The sequence below is a fragment of the Nothoprocta perdicaria genome, unplaced genomic scaffold (genome assembly GCF_003342845.1).
Source record: "Nothoprocta perdicaria isolate Ctin4 unplaced genomic scaffold, notPer1 scaffold_1, whole genome shotgun sequence".
Lineage (NCBI taxonomy): Eukaryota > Metazoa > Chordata > Aves > Tinamiformes > Tinamidae > Nothoprocta > Nothoprocta perdicaria.
Genome location: NW_020454093.1, coordinates 7345195 through 7366552, shown reverse-complemented (window position 1 = coordinate 7366552; position 21358 = coordinate 7345195). Strand labels below are relative to the sequence as shown.

Below are 21358 nucleotides of genomic sequence, written 5' to 3'. Positions count from 1 at the left end.
CCGGCAGCCGGCGCCCCCCGCGCCGTGCCTTGCTGCTCCGCGCCCGGGTGGCGGCTCCAGGGCTCCCCGGGATGCGCTTAGTGCGCAGGAGCCGCAGCCTTTATGGACACGCGTTCCTTGTGAATTTGGACTTAGGGATGTTTGGTGGCCAGGCCTTTTCATCTCAGCCTGCTTTTCGTTCCCTCTTATTCCTTCATTGTGCTTTTGTATGGAAGTATATTCTAGCAATATGCATCAAGTAAGGAAGGTTCCTGCTACTCAGATCCTACATATAGTACTCTTTAAATGCATCATCGGGATGTGCTTTTAGGTGTGCGTTGCAACGTTAAATAGCTGCCTTGGAGGAAGGCAGGCTGGGACTGAAGTTTTTGTGTCAGCCGTTGCATAACCAATTTGTTAAGGAGTCTTCTCCTGTATGGTTCTTGACTGTGTTAAAATGAAGTGAGCTACAAGGAACTCAAAACTATAAGAGCGGTTTTGGGAAACTTGCCATGCTGTAAGATTAATAGCAAACATTTAGAAAAGTTTTCTGTTGTCTCTGTAAAAGCCTCTGGCTCTTTCTTTCTTTCTGTTATGAATGCTGAACTCTATGATGGAGCTTATGCCTGAGCAAACTCTCCAGGAGTGATCGTACCGTAATTTTACGGTGACTTTTGCTTCCTTTGGGACTTATGTTAGGAGTCCGCTGCTAAATCTCACTGTCAGTAGCAGTATGGACACACACCTATAACTCTTCCTTAGACACTTTTATTTTTTCTTTGTGTGGCTTAATTTGGGTAAATAGTATGCAGTTGTATGGGTATGTATTTTTCTTTGTATGGGTAGTTGGGGTAAATAGCTAAGGGCTTATTGTATTAAAGGTAGGAGCAATCAATCCGCTGTTCCAGTAAGGTCTCAGCTGACAGTGGTAGCAGGAGGCCCTTAAATAGCCAGGATAATGGTAAGAGGTTTCTGTGAGGTTCTGCTGATCAATAGGAATGCTAAAGCATGGCATAGCTGATATGGTGTTAGAACAGGCTCATGTAAGAACGTTTATTGAGTGACGAGAAGACTGGTAGAACTTTGATCAGATCCTGAAATTGGCAATATCCCCAAGGGTGTTGCTAGCGTGTCATGTGTGCATTGGAAGGAGAGCTGGCGCTTGTGCTGCTTGTTTGCTCAGGAGGGAACCCAAAAATGGGTCCTGTGGCTCTTTGGAATGGAAATGTCTTCTTTAAAATAGATATGATTTAAAATGCTCACCTGAAGTCATCCAGTATAAAAGAATAGAGAGCAGTGGTTGTTTTGAATGCTGTAATGTGGTTATGACTAGACTCTTCCACTCGTGAAACTGAGGCACCTACTGTATTCTGACTCAAGTGGGATGAAACAATCGTCATGTTTGATTCCTGGGAGACACTGGCCTGAATGATCAGGTATCCATTTTCAATTGAGTTAATCTGGGCAAAGAAAGCTTAGTCCTTACCATGTGACTGGAGTAGAGCTTGAGAGCACCTGAGTCATTCAGCCACAGGACTTCTAGCTGGAAATGCCTTTTTGAATAAATGTAGATTATTTTTTTCCAAAAGTGACTGGGAAGGTAGTTGAACAAACCAGTCACTTGTTAGCAGAATAGTGTCACAGGAAGACTAAACAGCCAGAAGGACTTAAGTCATTTTTTTTCTTAATTTTTGGCATTTTGGCTTTGAGTCTTGCTTACTGCCTCTTCTGTGAGCCTGTATAAGAGACGCTTTCCTCCATAACTTTCACTACATCCTGCTTTAATTGCTCCCACGTCCTCCAGCTCTCTCTGATGAGTCTAAGAAACTCGGAGCTGCAGCAGCTTTGCCAGGAAGCGCCCCTAGGCACGTGCAGTTTGCCTCCTGTTGGGATCACGGCTGTTGCTGTCACCGCGAGGCCGTGTCCGGTGCAGTTGTCCAGCCAAGGCTCGCAGGTCTCCAGGCGTTCAGCTTGTGCCGCCTGTCTCTCCCAGCGCTGCACTGCTCTCCGTGTGGAAAGGCTGTTCCTTAATGTTCTGCTTGCTGTGGTTGTGGCTCTTGCTGCTTGTTTCTTATCTGCCATTGATAAGAAGTGTTTGGCTCGCTCTGTAAGTGCCTTTTGCTGACGCTTCCTTATTCACTTTAGACCCCCTGACCACTAGCTCTGGCCTCCCCATTCCTCATTTTAAGAGGAGAGAGGGATGATGGCAAAGCTGGAGTCACTTCCAGAAGGAGTCTCGCCTGGTGCTGAGTAACCAGTGCTAATGAGCACTGTTACTGGTTAGTAACAGGGCCCCTTGAGCCACTTGCCCTGTTCCTCCAAGAGTAGCTCTGTCTGCCCTATTAACAGTGAGCACATACCGTTTTGGGTGATATGTTCACTGCTTTGTCTCCCTCTAATTTAACATAATTTTAACTGAGCCCATTCTTGCAGCTCAGTATAGTGGAAAAGAACGTATTGAATCATTAACAAAAGATAACAAAAAAATTTACAGAATTAATTGCTTGGATATGAATGAGTTGTTACACTGTGTTCGTTAAATCCAGGGAAAGTGCTGTTTATAGGCGCTGCCGAAGTAAACTTTTGTTTCCCTGTAGATACAGAGGTCCTGATGATTTGTGATATGGCTAACATGGTTCTAAAATTCAGATACATTTCAATAATGTGGGAAAAGTACCCAGATAAAAATTGCCTCAATCAAAAGAAGTGGCTCTTCAGAGAAAATGTTCAACGGGTATGGCAGAACAACTAAGGCATTTAGACTATTTTTCTAAAATAAAATATGTCTTCAGATACATGCTTGGAAGAGAAATTATGGAAGGAAGAGCAGAACAAAGAAAGGAGAATTTGGAAGTTTGGGATTATTGCAGTGGAAAGGAGAGGGAGGAGTTTGAGAGGCAGTGGAAGCGCGGGGCACTGGCAGGGGCAGGTGAAGCGAGGTGGTGGCATTTGTGGTGTCTGGAGATTTTCTCACTCTGCTGAAGGGTATGTTATATTAACTTCATCTCTTTCATCTGCACGAGGAAAAATCCTGTGGTACTTTCTGAACTGTGAGGAAAGCTCCATCTGTTCAGTGTGCAGTATTCTGTATATTCTATATACTTGTGTTCATATGTACTTGGCCATGGCACAGATTTCCTTCCTTGGATGAAAGCCCCTGGTTTTAGGGCCTGCATAAGTTTCATGATCAAGTGACAATTGGTAGTTCCAGGAAAGGACCTAAAGGTGAGGAAAGGGAGAAGCTGGGGCCTGCGGGGAGTGGAGGAAAGGGACAAAACATCCTCCTCTCAGGGTGATTAATTTGTCTTCAGTTTGTTACTGTGCTTGTGGCAGCCTCTTCCAGTCTTTTGTGAGGAGCATTGTTCTCTTGGGGTCAGAAAGCAAGCGTACACATTTATGGAATATTAAATCTGTTGAGCTTTATTAAATTTAAATGGCATACTTATTAGGAAGTCTGCAAACAGCTTTCTGGAGGATGGGAGAGTGTTCTTTGGAAATCTCACTAAAAAGACTACACTGTGTTGGTGATCTTCCCTGTGTATCTGCTAAGGTCCCTGTCAAGAGACGGGACGCTGCAGTCAGTCCCACTGAGCTTTTCTTCTGACCTGTTAAGGCTCTTCCTGCAGCAGTGTCTGTCCTGCAGAACAGGAGCCTTTTCAGGAATGAAAAACATGGAGGGGGAAAGGAAAAGTTTTGTCTGTTTCTCGCTGATTTCTGTTACTTTCTGCTTCTGTTGACTTAGGAAACTACCTTTCCCTTTCCACTCCCACCAAAAAAGAAAAAACAAAACACATTTTTTTTTCCTGCATCAATTTTAAATGTATCTAAGAAATAATCTTATCTGACAAGCAGAGTCTTTTTTGGTGCAAAATCAGTCATTAATGAATGTTCCATAGTCCATGTGTTTTGTCAAATGAGCATGTCCTTGGAGTGGATCTTCAGCAAATATCTAGTATGTGCTGCTGATTCACTGTTGATATACATGCAGTTTTGCTCATATATGGCAACTCATTATTTGAAGAACACTGTTTAGCTGAAGTCTTGAGAAATTGTCTGCTTGTCTGATGCTGAAGTTCCTATTTCGTGTATGTCCCTTTCTTTTTCCCTCCTTCCCTTTTTTGGACACATGCACACAGATTAGAAGGTTGGCTTAACTTTTGGAAGATCTCTTCTTGAGGTTTCATCTATCAGTTAAGACTGATGATCTGTATTCTTTTTATAAAAAGTTTTAGGGGCTTCAGAATGATACATTATGAGACCTTATTTCTTAGTATAAGTATACATTTATTTTGCAAAGGAAACTATTTGACTTTTGAAGGGAAATAAATGAAATCAACAGTAAGTTTTTATTGGAATCATTACAGGTTAACTTCTTTTCCTGACTTCTTGCTAAGTAATATGCCCTATATTGTAAACCACTGTCACTGACTTTTTAGTCTGAATCGGTCTTGTTTCTCAGGAAATAGTCTTTTAAGAAGAAAGCTGAGGTTGCATGTTTAAATTTGTGTAAAAGCGTCATCATTTTAAGAATTTTTAAGAGAATCCGCATACTGATAAAGGTAGAAATGGTGCAGGTGGAAAAGACAGAAGAACATGGTTTTACTCTCCAGCAAAATTTAGAGGTGAAGATGTATCAGGAAGTCTAGGACAGAGTTGAATTACTTGGCTTTTAAATTATTACTATTATTACTACTATTTAGTAGCGAATAGATTTGAATATACAGGCTTATCTTCATTTCTTTTAACTTTAGAAGCTTCAATATTTAGTTAACTTTGTTGTAGATGATTAGGGACTTGGTTATGTATCAGGAGTTCTGTGTATTTTTAAATTGTGTGGGGCTACTGATCATAGCTTTCAGCTTGCTGCTTGTTGTGGTGTTAGGAGGGTGAGTGTGGTTGGGCTTGTTTGTTCTTTAACTTTGTTGTGGTGAGGGTCATGTTTTTTCTTTCCCTCTTTAAAACAAACAAACAAACCCACGTGTTATGCTTTTGTCGGGATCAGGTTTAAATTGACTTTATTGTCACCCTCACAGTTTTCCAACTAGAATCTTTTTTCTGGGTGAAACTTGGAAAGAGAAACTAAGTTCTTCAGTAATAAACCAAAATGATTCTCCAGGCCTGTTTGTAGAATAGAATTAAGCTGTGCTTAGTTGTTTATTTAGAAAACTTAAAAAGTATATAAATTGTTTAATGTGGATCTTGCAAAACTTATGCAATTTTCCATAGCAAAAAGTTTTGTTTATTGTCAAACTTAAACAGTAATATATACGTTTTTCTTTGCTGTGATCCTGTTTCTGCGGTGGTGATAAATGTAATATCTGTTTTGTGTCATCTGGAGAGCAATGCTTAGTTATGTCTTCAGAGTACAAGAAAATGTTTGTGTTGGAAAATAGGCGATTGTTATTCTCAGTTCAGCTGAACTAGCATTTTTATATGCTGAAGTAGGTAACCAAGGCTACAAATATGATGAGAAAATTCTGTTTCTTTTGGGACTAATTCTGAAACACTACAATTTGACTGCTTTAAAATAGATACAGAAAATATACAGAAATTAGCTCTTTCAAATAATTAGTTTCTCTTTTGCAGAAAATATTTACAAAATGCAAAACTATTGATATTCTGCTCATCTACCTTTTTCAGGTAATCCCATGGTTTGCCTTGTCTTCAGCTGAAGTTGTAGTTCCTCGCACTTTTGCTCCATCTGCTGTGCCTCACAGGAGAGGTAATCAATTTAAAAGTAAAATCAAAACATTTTCTGATATTCCTCAAATTTAATAATGACACTTGTAATGATAGGCTTCTTTTTTGCTTTTTCTGCTGAGAAACCTCTGAGAGCAAAGTAGTTTAATCACCCTCTACCTTGACAGTGTCTATGGGTGGGTGTAATATCCTGTCTTGCATTGTGTAGTCTAATGAAAAATTAGCATGGGATATTTAAATAACATGAGTGAAAATGTATGCCCATTTTTTTCTGGGGGAAGGGAACAGATTTTGTAAGTGAATCAAGTGTGTTTGGCTTTTATGTTCTTTGCAGGAATAGGACAAATGCATTTCTCAAAGTGTAACAATATTTGCTATATTTATTGTTTTCTCCCTTTTAAAATGTTTTCAGACTTTCATGGATCTCAATAGTGCCAGCACTATTGTTCTGCGAGTCTTGACCCAAGCTACTAGTCAAGATACGGCAGTGCTGAAACCAGCTGAAGAACAACTGAAGCAGTGGGAGACACAGCCAGGTTTTTATTCAGTCTTGTTGGTAAGACACAGCAGGAAAGTGCTCTTTCTTACTTTATGAATAATTCTGAGTGTGACTTCCTAGAATTCCACTGAAATGTGAGCTCTAGCTGAGGTAAGCTGCGAGTATTTGTGCTCCAGCTACCAATATCCTTATGCCATGCTGGGAGGCATCGCTATCTATGAATTTCAGGGTGGATTCCTTTCCATAGATTCAGGAAAAGGAGGAAATCCAATTTTCATCAGCATGAATAGATGAGTCTCTAGTGCTAAGCCTGTTGGTGACCTCCTGTGAATTGTAGGTGACAGGAGGCCAAGATGACCCTTCCTGTTATTTGCCTGTTATTTACCCTGGTAGATTTTAACCTCACTGTATGTCTGAACCAGTTGTTCTTTATCGTGCAGGCAATGCATAACTGTTGTGTAAGAAAATTTCCCTGCTTTTTGATGATAAAAGTTGATCCCTGTTTGGAATTGCTTTCCTTTTTATCACCAGAGAGAGATGCCCAGGGAGATGACTAGGTTGGTAGTAAGGTTCCCAAAAAAATGAATACTTCCAAAGGAATCTACTTCAGATGATGAAATGAATGTATTAATATGGTGCTAGGTGATAAGCCCAGAGAGTTTCAAAGAAGGCAAGCATCATCTAGCAGTGTCATCATTCACTGCTGCTTCTGTTCATCTGTGTTTGTAGTAGGGCAGTCTTAACCAGCCAACTGATTTTCCTAGGAACATCTGTCTTCAGTGCAGAGGAAGAGCAACTCGAAGCTGTTTAATGACACATTCTGCTCTCTAGACCTGCCCCATCTTTTGGAAAGGTTCAAGCGAGTCAGGGGAATTAGGGGAAAGCTTTTTTAACAAAAAATCGGAACTTCAAGCTGACAAAACTCAGTTCTGTCTCTTGTCTGTTTTTTTTTCCCCTCTCTTTTTTACTAGAGCTTCATGTAATTTTATAGATGGGACAGGTTTTTTAGCATGAATAGATTTTGAGTTTTCCTTGGATTTTTCTCAGTGTCATGTCCAGGGGTTCTGTTTGTCGTCTGAGTTCAACTGGAGATGTTTTGAGCAATAGCCTTAATAAAAGAAGTAGTTTTTCTGCGTTTATAGTTTGGTATTTGCTGATTTATAAAGCCTGTCTTTTCTCTTGTGGGATGCAAGACTTCATGTTTTATTCTCTTCAGATTCCTTTGTCGTTCTACAATCCTGCCATTTTGAAGTGGAGGCTGCTTTGTACAGCAAGTTCTTTACATTTTTATCTTTAGTAATATACAGAAGTCCAAGTCAGGGGAGCTGAGCATAATTATGAATAGTGCTGCTTAATGCAAATGGAGTAGTGATTTTTTAAGTTTTTACTAGCCAACTGTCCCTCATGTAAAACAAGCAGCAGTGCACAGCAATTATATTTAAACATCTAGGATACTGTGCATTAATAACATGTTGTAAATATGGTAAGTGTTTTTATTTACATCTTGTGTAAGTTAAAGTTGATTGAAAGATATTAGAGTTAATGTCCGGCTTAAAGTTGATTGAAAGATATTAGAGTTAATGTCAGGCTGGAATGAGTTTAAAAAAAAAACGCCCCAAACTAGTGGAACATATTAACACTTTTATAGGGTAGTGGTGTAGAATATGTCTTTATAGGAGCAGCACAAGCAAATTTGCTATCAAAGGCAGGAAGGTTCTTAGCATGTGGCAAGATAACGAGCAACTTTCCAAACAGAACAAAAACAACAAGAACAGGGAAAAAAAAAAAAGGTATTTGTGCAATACAGGATAATTTGCAGTAAAGTGCAATAATTGCCTAGTGCTAGTAATTAGTACCCATTTATTGCCTTTTAAGCCAAACAAACAAGATCAGGAACATTCATCCTGCATTTGGGGTTTATTTTTCATAAGTTGAGTAGTCGAACTAATGATAAACATTCTTCTATTTTCTAGTTTTTAACATGTCATTTTTTTTGTCAAAATGTGGCACATGGAGTAATATTTAACTTCTTACCTTCTTTTTAATAGAATATCTTTACAAACCATACCCTGGATGTGAATGTGAGATGGTTAGCTGTGCTCTACTTCAAGAATGGAATCGACCGGTATTGGAGACGGGTGGCACCACAGTAAGTTGGAAGTTTCTTCCACTTACCCAGTGGGAAAACAACAAATTGCTTGGCTGATAGAAGAGAACTTACTTTAGAATTTATAGTGACATTAGCAAAGCTTTTACATCTCCCTTCATGTTATAAAGCTTTTAGGTCATTAATGGACCAGTTTGTTTTCTTATTGTGTTTTACAACCTTCTTCATCTTTCATTCTTACGAACAATGTTATGAATCTGAGTCATAGATTTTAAGCTTGAAGTGATGTGATAAGCTTTATGAAGTTAATACCTGGACTTTCTGGTAGTGACGGATGTGAGAGGTAAGAAGTATCTTGTAGAGACTGAGATAAGTTAAATTAGAATTTATATTGAATGCATACCTGAGAAAGAGACAATAGCTATCATTTTAGACAGTTTTGATGTGTATTTTTTAAGTAATTGATACTTACCTTTTGTAATGTCTGACAAAAAGCTGTCCAAAGAAACTAAATAACTAACCTATATTCCTGAGCACCAAATTTTTTACTTAGAAGTTTCCAAGGAGGCTGCTAAAATTTGATCCATACAGGAGTATATGGTTTTCAGTGTGTTCCATAATCTCTTTTAAAACGTACGTGTGAAATCAGAGAGTTTTCATTTGCGTTCAGTGCTCTTGGGGAGAAAGAAATATCTGGATGTGTTCAGTGCACTGGGTTCTTACATGCTAGTAAAATTAATGGGGACATCACTGCCAGACAGGTATCGTCGTATGGGACGAGTTGAAATTTCAAGTCTCGTTTTTATGGATGATGAACCTGAACTTGTTCCAGAAGTATGGCACAATTTGCATTCTGTGGTGTTCAAGATAGCTTAGGCTGTTTTGCCTTGCATCGTAAGCTTTTTTGAAGATATCCAAATTCATGGAGCAAAAGAAAGTGATGAAATTCAGCGTCTACAGGACATTTCAAATTGACAGTGCAGTACCCCATGATTATGTGAAGCACTGAAGTGTTCCTGGATTTCTAGGAACACTGAGAGGAGTATGTTGAATATTTTGAGAAACACTCTTTTCAATCTTTAATTTCTCGTTGAGTTGTTGCATGAAAGTGGATGCTGTGGTTGTGAAGGTTTCATTTTACAAGTTTTAATTTTTTGTTCTTGCCAGACTCTCAAAGCCACTTAGTTTGACATCTGTCTTTGGTCCATGTTCCTAGTGCCCAAGGCTTGTTCTGATGTATCTAGCTTATTTGTCTGAGCAAGTGTTGGATATTTGGTGTGCCTGCTGCCTTTCCAAAGAAGGAACTGAATTTATACCTGTGTTTTTCTTCGGGTAGGGTGTTAGCACAGATTGACTGTCTCTAGACCACTGCTGATTTTCAGAGAACCTGTGTAAAAATTGTCGTTTCTGCTGTTTGTCAAGTTTAGCAGAGTTTAGATAGATGGATTAAAGAATGAGTCTTGGAAATGGCCCTCGCAGACATGTGACGTGTTCACATAGCCTTAATTCCTTAGTATGTGAGGGCTAAAGACTGTCCACTTCTTTTTAGAACTATTTGTCTGGAATATTTATGTATTTATAGAGAGCTTTAATCTCAAGAAACATTCCAAACAATTTAAAAGCCTCGGTTGTACAAGTGTGTTTAGCTGAGTGTAGTGGGACTAGCTTTACCCTGGTTCTCCTCAGCATTGTGATGTTTTTCCCTCAGCTGCTATTCCAGCAAGATAGGAAAAAATATCGAGTTGAGATCGTGAATTCTTTGAAGAAGACAATATTGGGCACAGTAGTTCTTTTCTCAGGCTCTTTTCAGGAAGAGTTTGCCCTATTGTTTTTGCAGTATTGTCACCTCCAGAGGTGTTCCTGTCTTACAACTTTGCAGATCTTTATTGGTTTGTTTTAGAAAGCAGCTTTTTTTTTTAATTGAATTCTATAAGAGTACCTTTTTTATTAGTTTATTGATTTTTCTGACAAATACTATCAATTGTTTCTTTGTGGGCTTTGTTCTTTGATTTGATAAAGTCAAGTTAGCAACCTTAGGAACTATCAAATCATGTTTTTGTTTCCTAAGGCTTGGATTTCTTATTTATAAAGTAGTAAATTTTTTTAAAGGTCCAGCAGTATGTTTTTTTGAAACTCTGAATTTCTGTTTTCCTCATTCTGCAAACACAGAAAAAAAAATCAAATTCCGAAACTGCAACTTTTGAAAGAGTATCTCGAAGGTTTTGAAGTAAATGCCTGCTTCTCTACAAGGACCTGTCTTGAATGAATATTTTTGTGTATGTGTGTGAAACTCAGTGGTAAAGTAGAATTAACTTGGCTCGTTACAGGCATTCTTCTTAACTTCTGCTCTGTAACTGCTGTATGCAGTAATGTGCTCTTCTGAAAATGCATGAGAAGAGATAAAGATCCCCTTTCTCTGTGGCTGCATCTGCTATGAATGCAGTGCAGAGATGTGTAGCTTGGGTTCAGCAGCCGGGAGGTGTCACTGTTGTGCTATCAGAGTGTTAAGTTGGGATTCTTGGATTGTTCTTGGAATGTTCTTGGGAACGACTAACGCTTGTAAGATAAAGATGAAATCTTGCATCTGAATTAATGTCTTAATTGTTATCATCATAATTATTCACAAAGCTTTGCATTGCTTCTTAAAGCTTCTGTATCTTGGGAAGCTCATGCTGATGAGTCCATTTTCTTTTCCTCTTGGTTTTGTTGATAACTCAAAAGGTTAATAGTAACATTTATAGTAAGTAGTGCATGTTTGTTGCATCATGCTGCATGATGGAAGGGAAAAATGTAATTCAGGCATGGGCTCTTGCAAACTCACAGTGAATGTAAAAAATAGTATGATCAAACAGCTTAAATGTTTTGTGCTTTCTGTTATCCTTGAGCATGTAGCACAGGTTACAGATACAGATGTCTTAATTGTAGCTATAATAGCCTGCAGGTTTCAGAAATTACTTAGTGTGCCTGTCTGGAAAAGATGTACTGCATTTTTTTCTAAGAAAATAAAATTTTATGTACATACTTTTTTCTTGGTGCGTGCTTTTTTTTATTGCCATTTGCTGGTTTAAGATTAATGAGTAAAATAGCTTTTTGAACAAAAGCTTTTGCCACTGGAGAAATTTTTGTTTATGTTAGTCCAAGTGTTCTTAGGCTTAACTTAATTTCATGTAAAAATACTTTGGAACTTAAATCTTGGTTTAAAAAAAAAAATCCATCAGCTCTGTTTCCTGCATGCTGTAAATTACCTTTGAAAATTTAGGCTTGAGTGGGCAGTTTGAGGTCACTTTATGAAAAAATAATTGCCCTCTGCCTCCTCCCCCCACTCGGGATGCTTAAGAACAGTCTGTAGGGCTGTGATTTGTCTAGCAGGGGACTAGAAAAATTGCTGCAGATATTTGATTTTGGAGTAAATCATAAGGGGCAGATATTTGATTTTGGAGTAAATCATAAGGGGCATTTGTGTGTATGTGTATGTTCTTTGTTTTTTGATTGTTATCTTGATATGAACATTTAACACTTCCCAGATCGGTACAGAACCTGAGATTTTCAAGGAGCTTTAGGGATCATTGTAAACCCGGCTGTATAAAAGCCGTAGGTTAGTGTGTTAGATTGACAACCGAGTGCAGCCATTGTATTGATGCATTTAATTTTCTTAATTTGCAGCTGTTAGACTTTGAAGTGCAATGATTGCATCTAAATCACTGTGTTGTTAAGTAAAATAATGTAATTAACCTTAATTGATTTAAGTATTTCCATGTTCTAGAGACAGCTTTTTGGGTGCTGTTTTTTTCACAGTAGTATAATCTATAAATCCTGACAAAGAATTTCTAAAACTCACCTGTCTGTTCAGATCTGAAGTAAATTACTCGGGTTGCATGCAGTGTAAAGCAGAGCAGGAGTAGTATAATATAGTATCCTTTAGTTTTAAGCTGATAAATTGGTCACTTAAAAGGAAATCTAGCGGTAGCTTGAAGTTGCATTTGAATGAAAATTTACCTTTATGGTAATTACCTCTATGGCAATTAAAATTTGGCCACATAAAAAGAAAATATAAAACCTCATATATATATTTATCTTTCTTCTGCTGTTCCAAGTCTCTTTGAGATGCTGAAAAACAAAAGTAAAAACAAAACTCTTGATGTTTTATCAAATTGAAATATATTCAAGAAAACTACATAGAAGTCATCTTCATTCAAATACAGTCAAGTGGAAATTATCATTCTAACTTTTGTGACAAAGCAGTGCTTAATATGACTTAATAGTTGGATTTCATGTAAAGCGAAATGATATTGTAATAAATGTATCCTATTTTAACAGTGCCTTGTCTGAAGAAGAAAAATCTACGTTGCGTGCTGGACTTATTACAAACTTTAATGAGCCAGTCAATCAGGTTAGTGATAAATGATGAAGTATTGTACTCCTAAAATATACTGCTGGTGTACAATAGGTGTGCAATTCAGTTTGTCTTTGACACCCTTAATAACGACACGTCTGAAAATGTGCAATTTATTTATTGCTTTTTAGACAGTTCATTATGTTGAAGTGAGAACTTGTCTCCAATCTTCTTTTTTTTTCTTTTTCTTACTTCATCCTTAAACCACTAATATGTGGTAGATGAAACTTGAATCAGGTTGCTTAATCGAAGTTTTTTCAGTACTCAATACTAACAGTAGCTCTGTTAGTATCAGCTCTGTTAGTATTCTATCAGATTACCTGCTGTTACAGCAGTATGGTACATTTGACAGAACTGTAACTTGACTTACAGTAGTACAAATATAGGCAAAGAGCTTTTAAAAACTAAAAATTTTATACAGAATTAGCAGTAATAGGGGTATTATATATTCAGCTTTCTATATGCTTTAATAGAAAAAGTTGGAAAGGGTTGTTAAGTAAAATGTAGTAGTAAAATATTTCATGTTTGTTTATATGATATCTAGAAAAATTGACTGGAATTGTCTTTTATATAAATTTTAAGCAATACCGTTTCATATTAAATATTTAAATAAAATATTATTATTAAATTTCAAAAGTATTATGTGTTTTCCTGTTATGTTGGTTGGTTGTGTTCATCAAATTTTAAAGCAATTAAAACCCACAAGCTGCCAATTCAGATTTTGTTTAGAAGCTTGCAAATTACAGAAGTAGTTTTTATACAATATATGTTTAGTTTTTATACAGTGTATGTTTCTTAATGATCTTTGACTTCGTGATACCTGTTTTTGGTGTGTGTGTGTGTGTGTTTTGTTTTGTTTTTTTCCTTTCTCTCTTCTCTCAGATAGCAACTCAGATCTCTGTACTGATTGCTAAAGTTGCTAGGGTGGACTGCCCAAGGCAGTGGCCAGAACTTATTCCCACTCTTCTGGAATCTGTGAAAGTCCAAGATGACCTTCGACAACACAGAGCGTTACTTACCTTCTATCATGTTACAAAGACCCTGGCATCCAAGCGACTTGCCGCAGATAGGAAACTCTTTTATGATGTAAGTAATGCAATGTGTAATATTGTAGAGTGCAAGGAAGTAATTCATTTTGCTTATTTGTCTGCTGCCCATGCTTTGCTCTCAGTGGATGAATGAGAAGTATGTAGATTTTCATGTTTCCTTGTGAAATAGTGGTGTTCTTACTTTGGATATATGCACAATATGAAAAGTCAAGTGTAAAATGTTTTTGAGATCCTTTATTAATTTTGCATGTAACTAACTAGAGTGTTTTTCGAATCATGGTATTTAGAAGTAGAGCTTCATGTACAGGCATTTTGGTTATGCACAACTTATACATGTGAGCCTTATATATAATCTGCCTTATGGCATGATAATATAAATTGGCACCATTTTTAGTGGAGTAGTTTTGATTCATAATTCAACGTGTTCTTTAAAAAAAAATTGATTCTTAGACTTCCATACCCCACGGTATGGGAGTTGAAACTTTTATGAAGCCTAAATACCCTGTTACAGATCTGTGGTTAGAGCCTAGATACCCTGTTATAGATCTGTGGCTGGAGTTGTGCATCAGGTGAGAAGGGAAGGGATTGCTGTTTTTTAAGTGGTAGAGTCACAGAAGTTACTCGTAAGGAAAAACAAATGACTTTCTTATAATGTTTTCAAGTTAAGATGGGGTAATTTTAGGGAAGATGTGTTTGGATCAATAGAATTAAGTACAACAGAGAAGCAAATGAAATATTATTTAATCCATCTTCCTATATAACGTGAAACAATTTAAGTCTTAACTAGCCTTTAAAGTTTGGGAATTTGTGCTACTGCTGAAAACAGCTAATCAATTTTTTTGGCATTTGTTTTGTTTTCATATTTGCAGCTTGCATCTGGTATTTACAGTTTTGCATGTTCCTTGTGGAATCATCACACAGATACATTCCTACAGCAAGTTTCTACAGGGAATGAAGCTGCAGCCATAAATTCATTAGAAAGAACATTGTTGTCATTGAAAGGTAATAACATAAAATGATGTTAAATATAAGGGATGAAATAAATTTCTTGACAATGAATAGTCAAAACTTATCTGGGAAGGAATTTTAACACTCCTCCACATAGAGATGCCTAATGGGAAAGCCAACAACCTTTGTTTTCTCTTACCTCTGTATTGAGCAAGGCTAAAGCAGGATGGTTTTCCATGGGAGAAAAAGAAGATACTTCTTGTTTCTCTGTTTGAATTTCTCCTTTCTCTCTCATCAGAAGGATAACCAATTCTGCAGGTGGTAAGAAGTCAGGAGACAGAGAAGCATAGGACATGGCAGGGTGCTTTTTCATACGTTTTGTAATTTAGGCCTGCACTCATGTGTCTTCAGACACTTAACTGAGAAAGTCTGAGTACTTCAGAGTATTCAAATAGATTAGAACCATGAATACATGATTTTACTTTGCGTTTTAAGAATTGAGGTGTTTGATGCTTGTGATGCAGGTGTCATTCTTGAATGGTTGCAGAAAATGTAGCATGCACCTGCTTTGAATCATGATGAGCTATCAGCAGTGATAAACTTGAGAAAATTCAGAAGATGAATTATGGACTGCTGTACTGTTGGCTGTTACACTTGGCCCTTTTTCTGTAACAGAGCCTTTCAGGAGTGTTGCTACTTATTGCAGAATCTTTTGTCCCAATCCAAGAATTCTAGGAGTTCTCTTTACTGTTTATCATATGTAATGTTGAAGTAATTTCAACAAGATGAGATTTATTTTTAAGTATGGTTGAAGCAATCCCGATACAAAACTCTTTCGGTTATATGTCTGGAAGTTTGATGGAACAAACACTGAAAAATACCTACACAAATAATTTTTCTTTTCTTCCTTCCCTTCCAGTCCTTCGTAAACTGACAGTCCATGGGTTTGTAGAACCTCATCGGAGTGTAGAGGTGATGGTAAGTGATATACGTTTATTTCTGTTGCTGCCAAAATCATCACAAAACATTTTAGTGTTTTAGATGCCTAGAGGTATTTGAATTAGTGCAACATTGTGCATGTGTCACAATTTTGGTTGTTTTGGCTTAACTTTGTAGAAGAATTCCTGCAAAAGAAATTTCAGATTTGATTCTTTTTGGTGTAAATGCATGGTACTGAAAAAGGCAATTAAATTCCCTTCCTGTTTTCTGCATTTGGGAAGTGCTTATGTAGTTGCTTTTGTAGAATGATTTGAAGTTTTGGAATTAGTTAGATATATACAAGCCAGATCATACATAGGTTGAATTTTACACATCAATTTGTAGACAATAGTGAGTTCTGCTTTTAGTTTTTGGGTGTTTACATTTGTTTTCTATGATTTACCAGATTGGGGGTATTATTTCCTTCACCTGTGCACCTTGAATTGTACCAGCCAAACGTTGGGAAGCTGATAAGTAAATTGGGTCAGAAAACAAATTCAGGTTTAAAACCAAAACTAAATAAATTTAAAAACAGAGAAAACACATTGTGGTAGATGTTGAGTGTTGGTTAATGTTTTTTTCAGTTGTAGTAGAGTGAGTCATTTCCAGATCTAGGCCAGGGTGCTTAACGTGCAGCTTTGAAGTGAGTCTGGTTCAACAGCAGTGAATCCTGCCCACATCCTCTTTCCTGGAGCTTTCCATAGCTGGGGGAAGATGTGATTAGTCAAGTGCCACATAATTTTGGAAGCTTGCTTTCTTCCAGTCTGCCAGATAAAATCCTTACATCTTCCATCAGACCACCTGGTGAAAAGCCATCACTATCTGTTAAGGGCAGCAGTGTTCCTTGGATTACCTGCCTCAAGGTCACCTTTGTAGCCATTTTTGTATCCCAGTGACACCCTTCTTCTACCGGCAGGTATCTGAAGCATATCCCCAATCTCCTCAAGGAGAAGTTTCGATCTTAATGATGAATCTAATAATGTATTTGCTTGTGGGATTTATGTTCATTTATGAGATAAGTCTGTGGTATGCGGCCCATTTGAACAAAAAAGAAAAATCTTTACTGGTTACTCCCATGCGCTGCCTGTTTTGGTGGAAGAATTGGGTGCTTTATGGCTACATCCTAAATTAATAACTTGGGAACAGGTAGATCTGCTAGATTGTATCCTGCGAGATTAGGAGGAAGTGGGTAAACAGTTTATAAACAACATACATGCACTTCTTTATTTATCTAGCCTACATCTTTCTATTAGAGATGCTGTATTGTTTGTGTTATATTAGAAAGATCAGTTTGGGTCATCTTTGTAATCTACTAACTATTAGTAATTTTCTCATGAAATAAACGAAGACACTCAACTGGTCACATAATATTTAAATGGTATCTGAGCTAGTCATATGTCTAACCAGTTTGATCTTTCTCAATGCAGTACAGAACACACTTCATCCTTTAATACGTGTATTTTTGTATTTTTCAGGGTTTTCTACATGCAGTGTTTGAACGGCTAAAACAGTTTTTGGAGTGTAGTAAGTACCTGAATCTTTTGTCTAATGTATGTTGTTACATACAGATAAACAAGTTGGGTGAACGCATAATACAGTCATTAAGATTTTTGATTCTAGGGTTTAGATTTTGAATGTAGGTGTAAATACATTTTTACTGAAACTATGCAGGCAAGACCTTTCAATAAAATGTTAATTAAATTATGATTCAAAAACTTTTCTCTGAAGAATAAAATCCATCTTTGATGGAAATGAAAATACCTGGCTATGGAATCTGTACTTGGTAGCGAGGGGCCAATCCAGATTCTAAGTCGTGTTTCTAGAAAAGTTGATGGAAAATAGCACGATGTTCAGTGTTGAAACTATATCTAACTTTGCTCTCCTGGAATACAGACTTTATTCATCTGTTTGCTTGTTCTAATATCTTGTAGTTGTGCTTTTCTTGCCCATGTTTGTTTTGTGTTTTTGGAGGATGGGGGGCAGTTGTTTGTGTATTTTGGTTTTTGCTAGGCTGCCTGCCTAGCTTTAACAGGATGGAATGAAGGCCATACTATCCTGGCTATTGTATACATTGGCCTGTGATATGTATGTAGACATATGATAGTCTCCTAGAACATGGAGGCTGTGAGTTTGAGTATTCCAAGAGAAGTGAGCTGATGCTTCCCATTTTCAGACCCCTTTTCTAATCACTAAGTCATTTTGCGAAAACAGCTGCCACTACTTAAACTGAACTGGAGATTACTTTTATTTTAACATCCTTTTTGCTTGTATGCCCTCATTATGGCTCCTTTTGACTTTCTGTGCTGTATGCGGAGGCTCTGTCTTCTCTTATAATCTTACCAGAGTGGTTTTTAGTGTTTGTATTTTTTTTATCGCTAATTCATTCTATTTTGATGTGTCTCTTAAAGATGAGGTTACTAGAATAGCACACTGTATTATGTACTAAGGACATTGTGTTGCCCTTCTATAAGGGCATTTTCATTTTTTTCAAAAGTTTTCTATTTATATATTTATGTCTACCCTAGCATTTGTTTTCAGTTTTTGATTTTTTTCCACTGAGCTCTCTGTAATCATGTTCTGATTCTGTTTTATTCTGATCAGTCACAGTGAATTGCATTCAACTGAGCGTTAAAGAATTTGTTCCAGTATAATTTGAATTCTTGATCTTCAGTTCTTTCATGGATTTATTTTTTTGGCTACCATATCCCCTGACCTGCAGATAAAACAAGTTGTTCTTCAGTGTTAATTTCTTCAAATGTGGCTGTACAAAAAGAAAAAGAAAATTTGAAAAATAATCGCTGTTGTTAAATATCTGATTTTTACCAGGTAGAAATGTGAGAAGAGAAAATGTATGCAGAGATCGTCTAGAAAAGACTATAATTCTGTTCACTAAGGTGGTAAGTAAATACTCAGTTCATATACTAATCATTTCTCAGCTTCTGGAAGAGCAGTCTTAATCCTATGGAAATTATATGTTCCTTTAAAACAGTAAGTTTCAGATCTTTTGAGCAAGCAGTAAGAATTGCATAAGTTTATTATAAAATATGTATCTGTCTACTCATGCTGATGTAAATTGCAAGAGTAAAGAATAAGTTTCCTTATCTCAAAGAGAATGAATAGGCAAATTATAACTAGAGTTCTGTTCAAAAAAAAAAAAAAAGATGTTTTAAAAATTGTAATTGGGAATTGCGCTGACGAGGAAAGAGATTATGGATCTGGTGAAAATCCAGTGGGTAAACTCTCCTCAGACCCATCTGTTTTGAGGCTGAGGTGCATTTTTAGCAAGAGGGAACCATTCAACTTGTTTAAAACAAATCTGCACATAAGTATCTGATAAAATTACCAGAGTTCTAAATGTGATTGATGCTTTTTTAATACTACTTTGCAAGCGAGCATGTCTAGTTGAAAACAGATGTTGTTTCTTCAACTTGTAGCACCGAGTAATTTTGCATCTAAATTGGAGCTTCATTAAGAAGTTCATGTTTCAGTAAGCATTGTTACTGACTCTTTCCTAAGTACCTATGCTCAGTTTCCTTACTTTTCTGTATTTTATATAAGTAAGTACTTGTTTTTTGCAACTAGTTTGTGAAAGCATTTAATACATAAAATTTGCACAAAAAGTCATTTAATTTTTTTTATTTTCCCCTCCTCCTACTTGCTATATTTTTAGCTTTTGGACTTCCTGGATCAACACCCCTTTTCCTTCACCCCTTTGATTCAGAGGTCCTTGGAGTTTGCTGTGAGCTATGTTTTCACAGAGGCTGGTGAAGGAGTTGTGTTTGAGCGCTTTATTGTACAATGCATGAATCTCATTAAGATGATTGTAAAAAATTATGCTTACAAGCCATCCAAAAATATCGAAGGTACTGCTGCTATTTACTAATCTCATTTTTCACTTCTTGAGAAATGTTTGCTGGTTGTTATCAGTACATATTTGAGACAATATTTCGTTAGTAACGTATGCTTCAGTCTGTTATTTTGGTGAAAGCACTCATGTCAACGGGGCCTCGCACAAGTCATTTTAAATCCATGAGAAGTTTGTGATCCATTATATTATCTCTGACCATTTTTGTTATCAGTGAACAATTTTACATAACTAAAACAGTGCTGTAAAAAACAAACAAGCACAGTGAATTTGTGGCATATAGTTGAATATATAGCAAGTTTATTCTGTTTCTGTGGGTCTATTTTACAAGTTTGTGACTCTCTGTACACATCTGCATGTATGGATAAAGAATTATTCTTCAGAATCAAACTATTTTTTCCCCCAAAACTAAGCTTTCACATTAGTTTGACTTTTGTCAATCATTAGATGACAATAACATTCTTGTTTCTAAATTTTTTTTATGAATATAAAGTGTATGTATTGTAATAATTACACAAATCCAGCATATAAATTTCTTTAAAATATTGACAAATTTCCCCATAATTCATTATTATAGGAACTATAAATTATCTTACTTATAGTACCTTAAAATGCCCTGATTATTAACAGAAATTACTACTTACCCACATTCATAGCTGTGTTGAGCTTTTAAAATTCGGCTTTCACTTGAAACATGAAGAATGAGCTATACTCTAATAGATGCTACCTGCAGACTTTTGAGAACTGTATCATTTCATTAAAAATATATAGATAAAAATACTTTTTCTTAACTTACCATTGATTATGTTGTATAGTATATGGTATTTTTCATTACTACTTTCTTTTAGAGTTGAAAATTAATACTAATTTTTATGATGATTTGATATTTTCTGAGTTATAAGCATATCTCTTTTGAGTGCTCTGTGTGTTGTTTGTTTATTTTTAATCAACTTAATTTCAATAGACTTGCCAGTCTAATTTTGCTGCAAGAGAAATCTCTTTAAATTAATTGGAGTTTGACTTGCTGAACAAACACACCTGGAAATCTTTTGGAAAATTGTAATTGTTCTTAAGAGAATTTATGAAATATTATTTTAAGTTTTACTAAAATATTTAATTAGCCATTTTTTTGTAATTTTGAAATTATGCTTTTTATTTCAGATAGCAGTCCTGAAACTCTTGAAGCACATAAGATAAAGACAGCATTTTTTACATATCCAACACTAATGGAAATATGCAGGAGATTAGTCACTCATTATTTCCTGCTGACAGAGGAAGAATTGACTATGTGGGAAGAGGACCCAGAAGGCTTCAGTAAGAAATTTTGTATAGTTTGTGCTTGGTTTAGATACTGCTATAAATTTTTTGATTTCCTCTTTACCTCTACAAATTACCTATTGCAAATAACCTGTTACTTGTTCCATTTCTGCATTCATGTTATATTTTATATATATATGTATTAATAAATATATATATAATATCATGTTATATATTCCTTCTAGATATTGTTTTCAGAACCTCACTTTTTGGTAGTTTATGATATTAACAGAAGTAAATAATAACTTAAACTGTAGTTGGAATAATAATTCTCCCTTTTTTGTAAATGAATAGCTGTAGAAGAGACAGGAGGAGATTCTTGGAAGTACAGTCTCAGGGTAAGTGTTTCAGTTTGAAATGGAACAGTAGAACATTTATAGATGCTTTTTTTTTGTTGATATAATCAGTAATAATGCAGCTGAACTTTGTCCGTATATTCATGCATATGCATAAAAGAGAAGGGAGAGGCGTTTGTTTTGGGGGTTGCATTGTATGCTGTTTTTGAAGCTCGCTGTAAGTTGTT

General features: G+C 36.3%; 2 protein-coding genes across 3 annotated transcripts in view; one reads left to right on the top strand and one right to left on the bottom strand.

The window, feature by feature from the left end:
* The window catches only part of DIMT1 (DIM1 dimethyladenosine transferase 1 homolog), a 7486-nt gene extending 5425 nt beyond the window's left edge, over positions 1–2061 (bottom strand). The window contains exon 1 of the mRNA XM_026035499.1: positions 1860–2061. Within this exon, the coding sequence (XP_025891284.1) occupies positions 1860–2061 (202 nt within the window). The remainder of the gene's footprint in view (positions 1–1859) is intronic.
* Positions 948–21358, top strand: part of IPO11 (importin 11) — a 69464-nt gene continuing 49053 nt past the window's right edge. For both annotated transcript variants that reach the window (XM_026037041.1, XM_026037050.1), the window contains exons 1-13: positions 948–1415; positions 5620–5701; positions 6092–6235; positions 8227–8327; positions 12603–12675; positions 13561–13764; positions 14597–14729; positions 15595–15653; positions 17129–17177; positions 18480–18550; positions 19324–19516; positions 20680–20832; positions 21130–21173. In XM_026037041.1, coding sequence (XP_025892826.1) covers positions 6098–6235; positions 8227–8327; positions 12603–12675; positions 13561–13764; positions 14597–14729; positions 15595–15653; positions 17129–17177; positions 18480–18550; positions 19324–19516; positions 20680–20832; positions 21130–21173 — 1218 coding nt within the window. In that variant the 5' untranslated portion in view covers positions 948–1415; positions 5620–5701; positions 6092–6097. The remainder of the gene's footprint in view (positions 1416–5619; positions 5702–6091; positions 6236–8226; positions 8328–12602; positions 12676–13560; positions 13765–14596; positions 14730–15594; positions 15654–17128; positions 17178–18479; positions 18551–19323; positions 19517–20679; positions 20833–21129; positions 21174–21358) is intronic.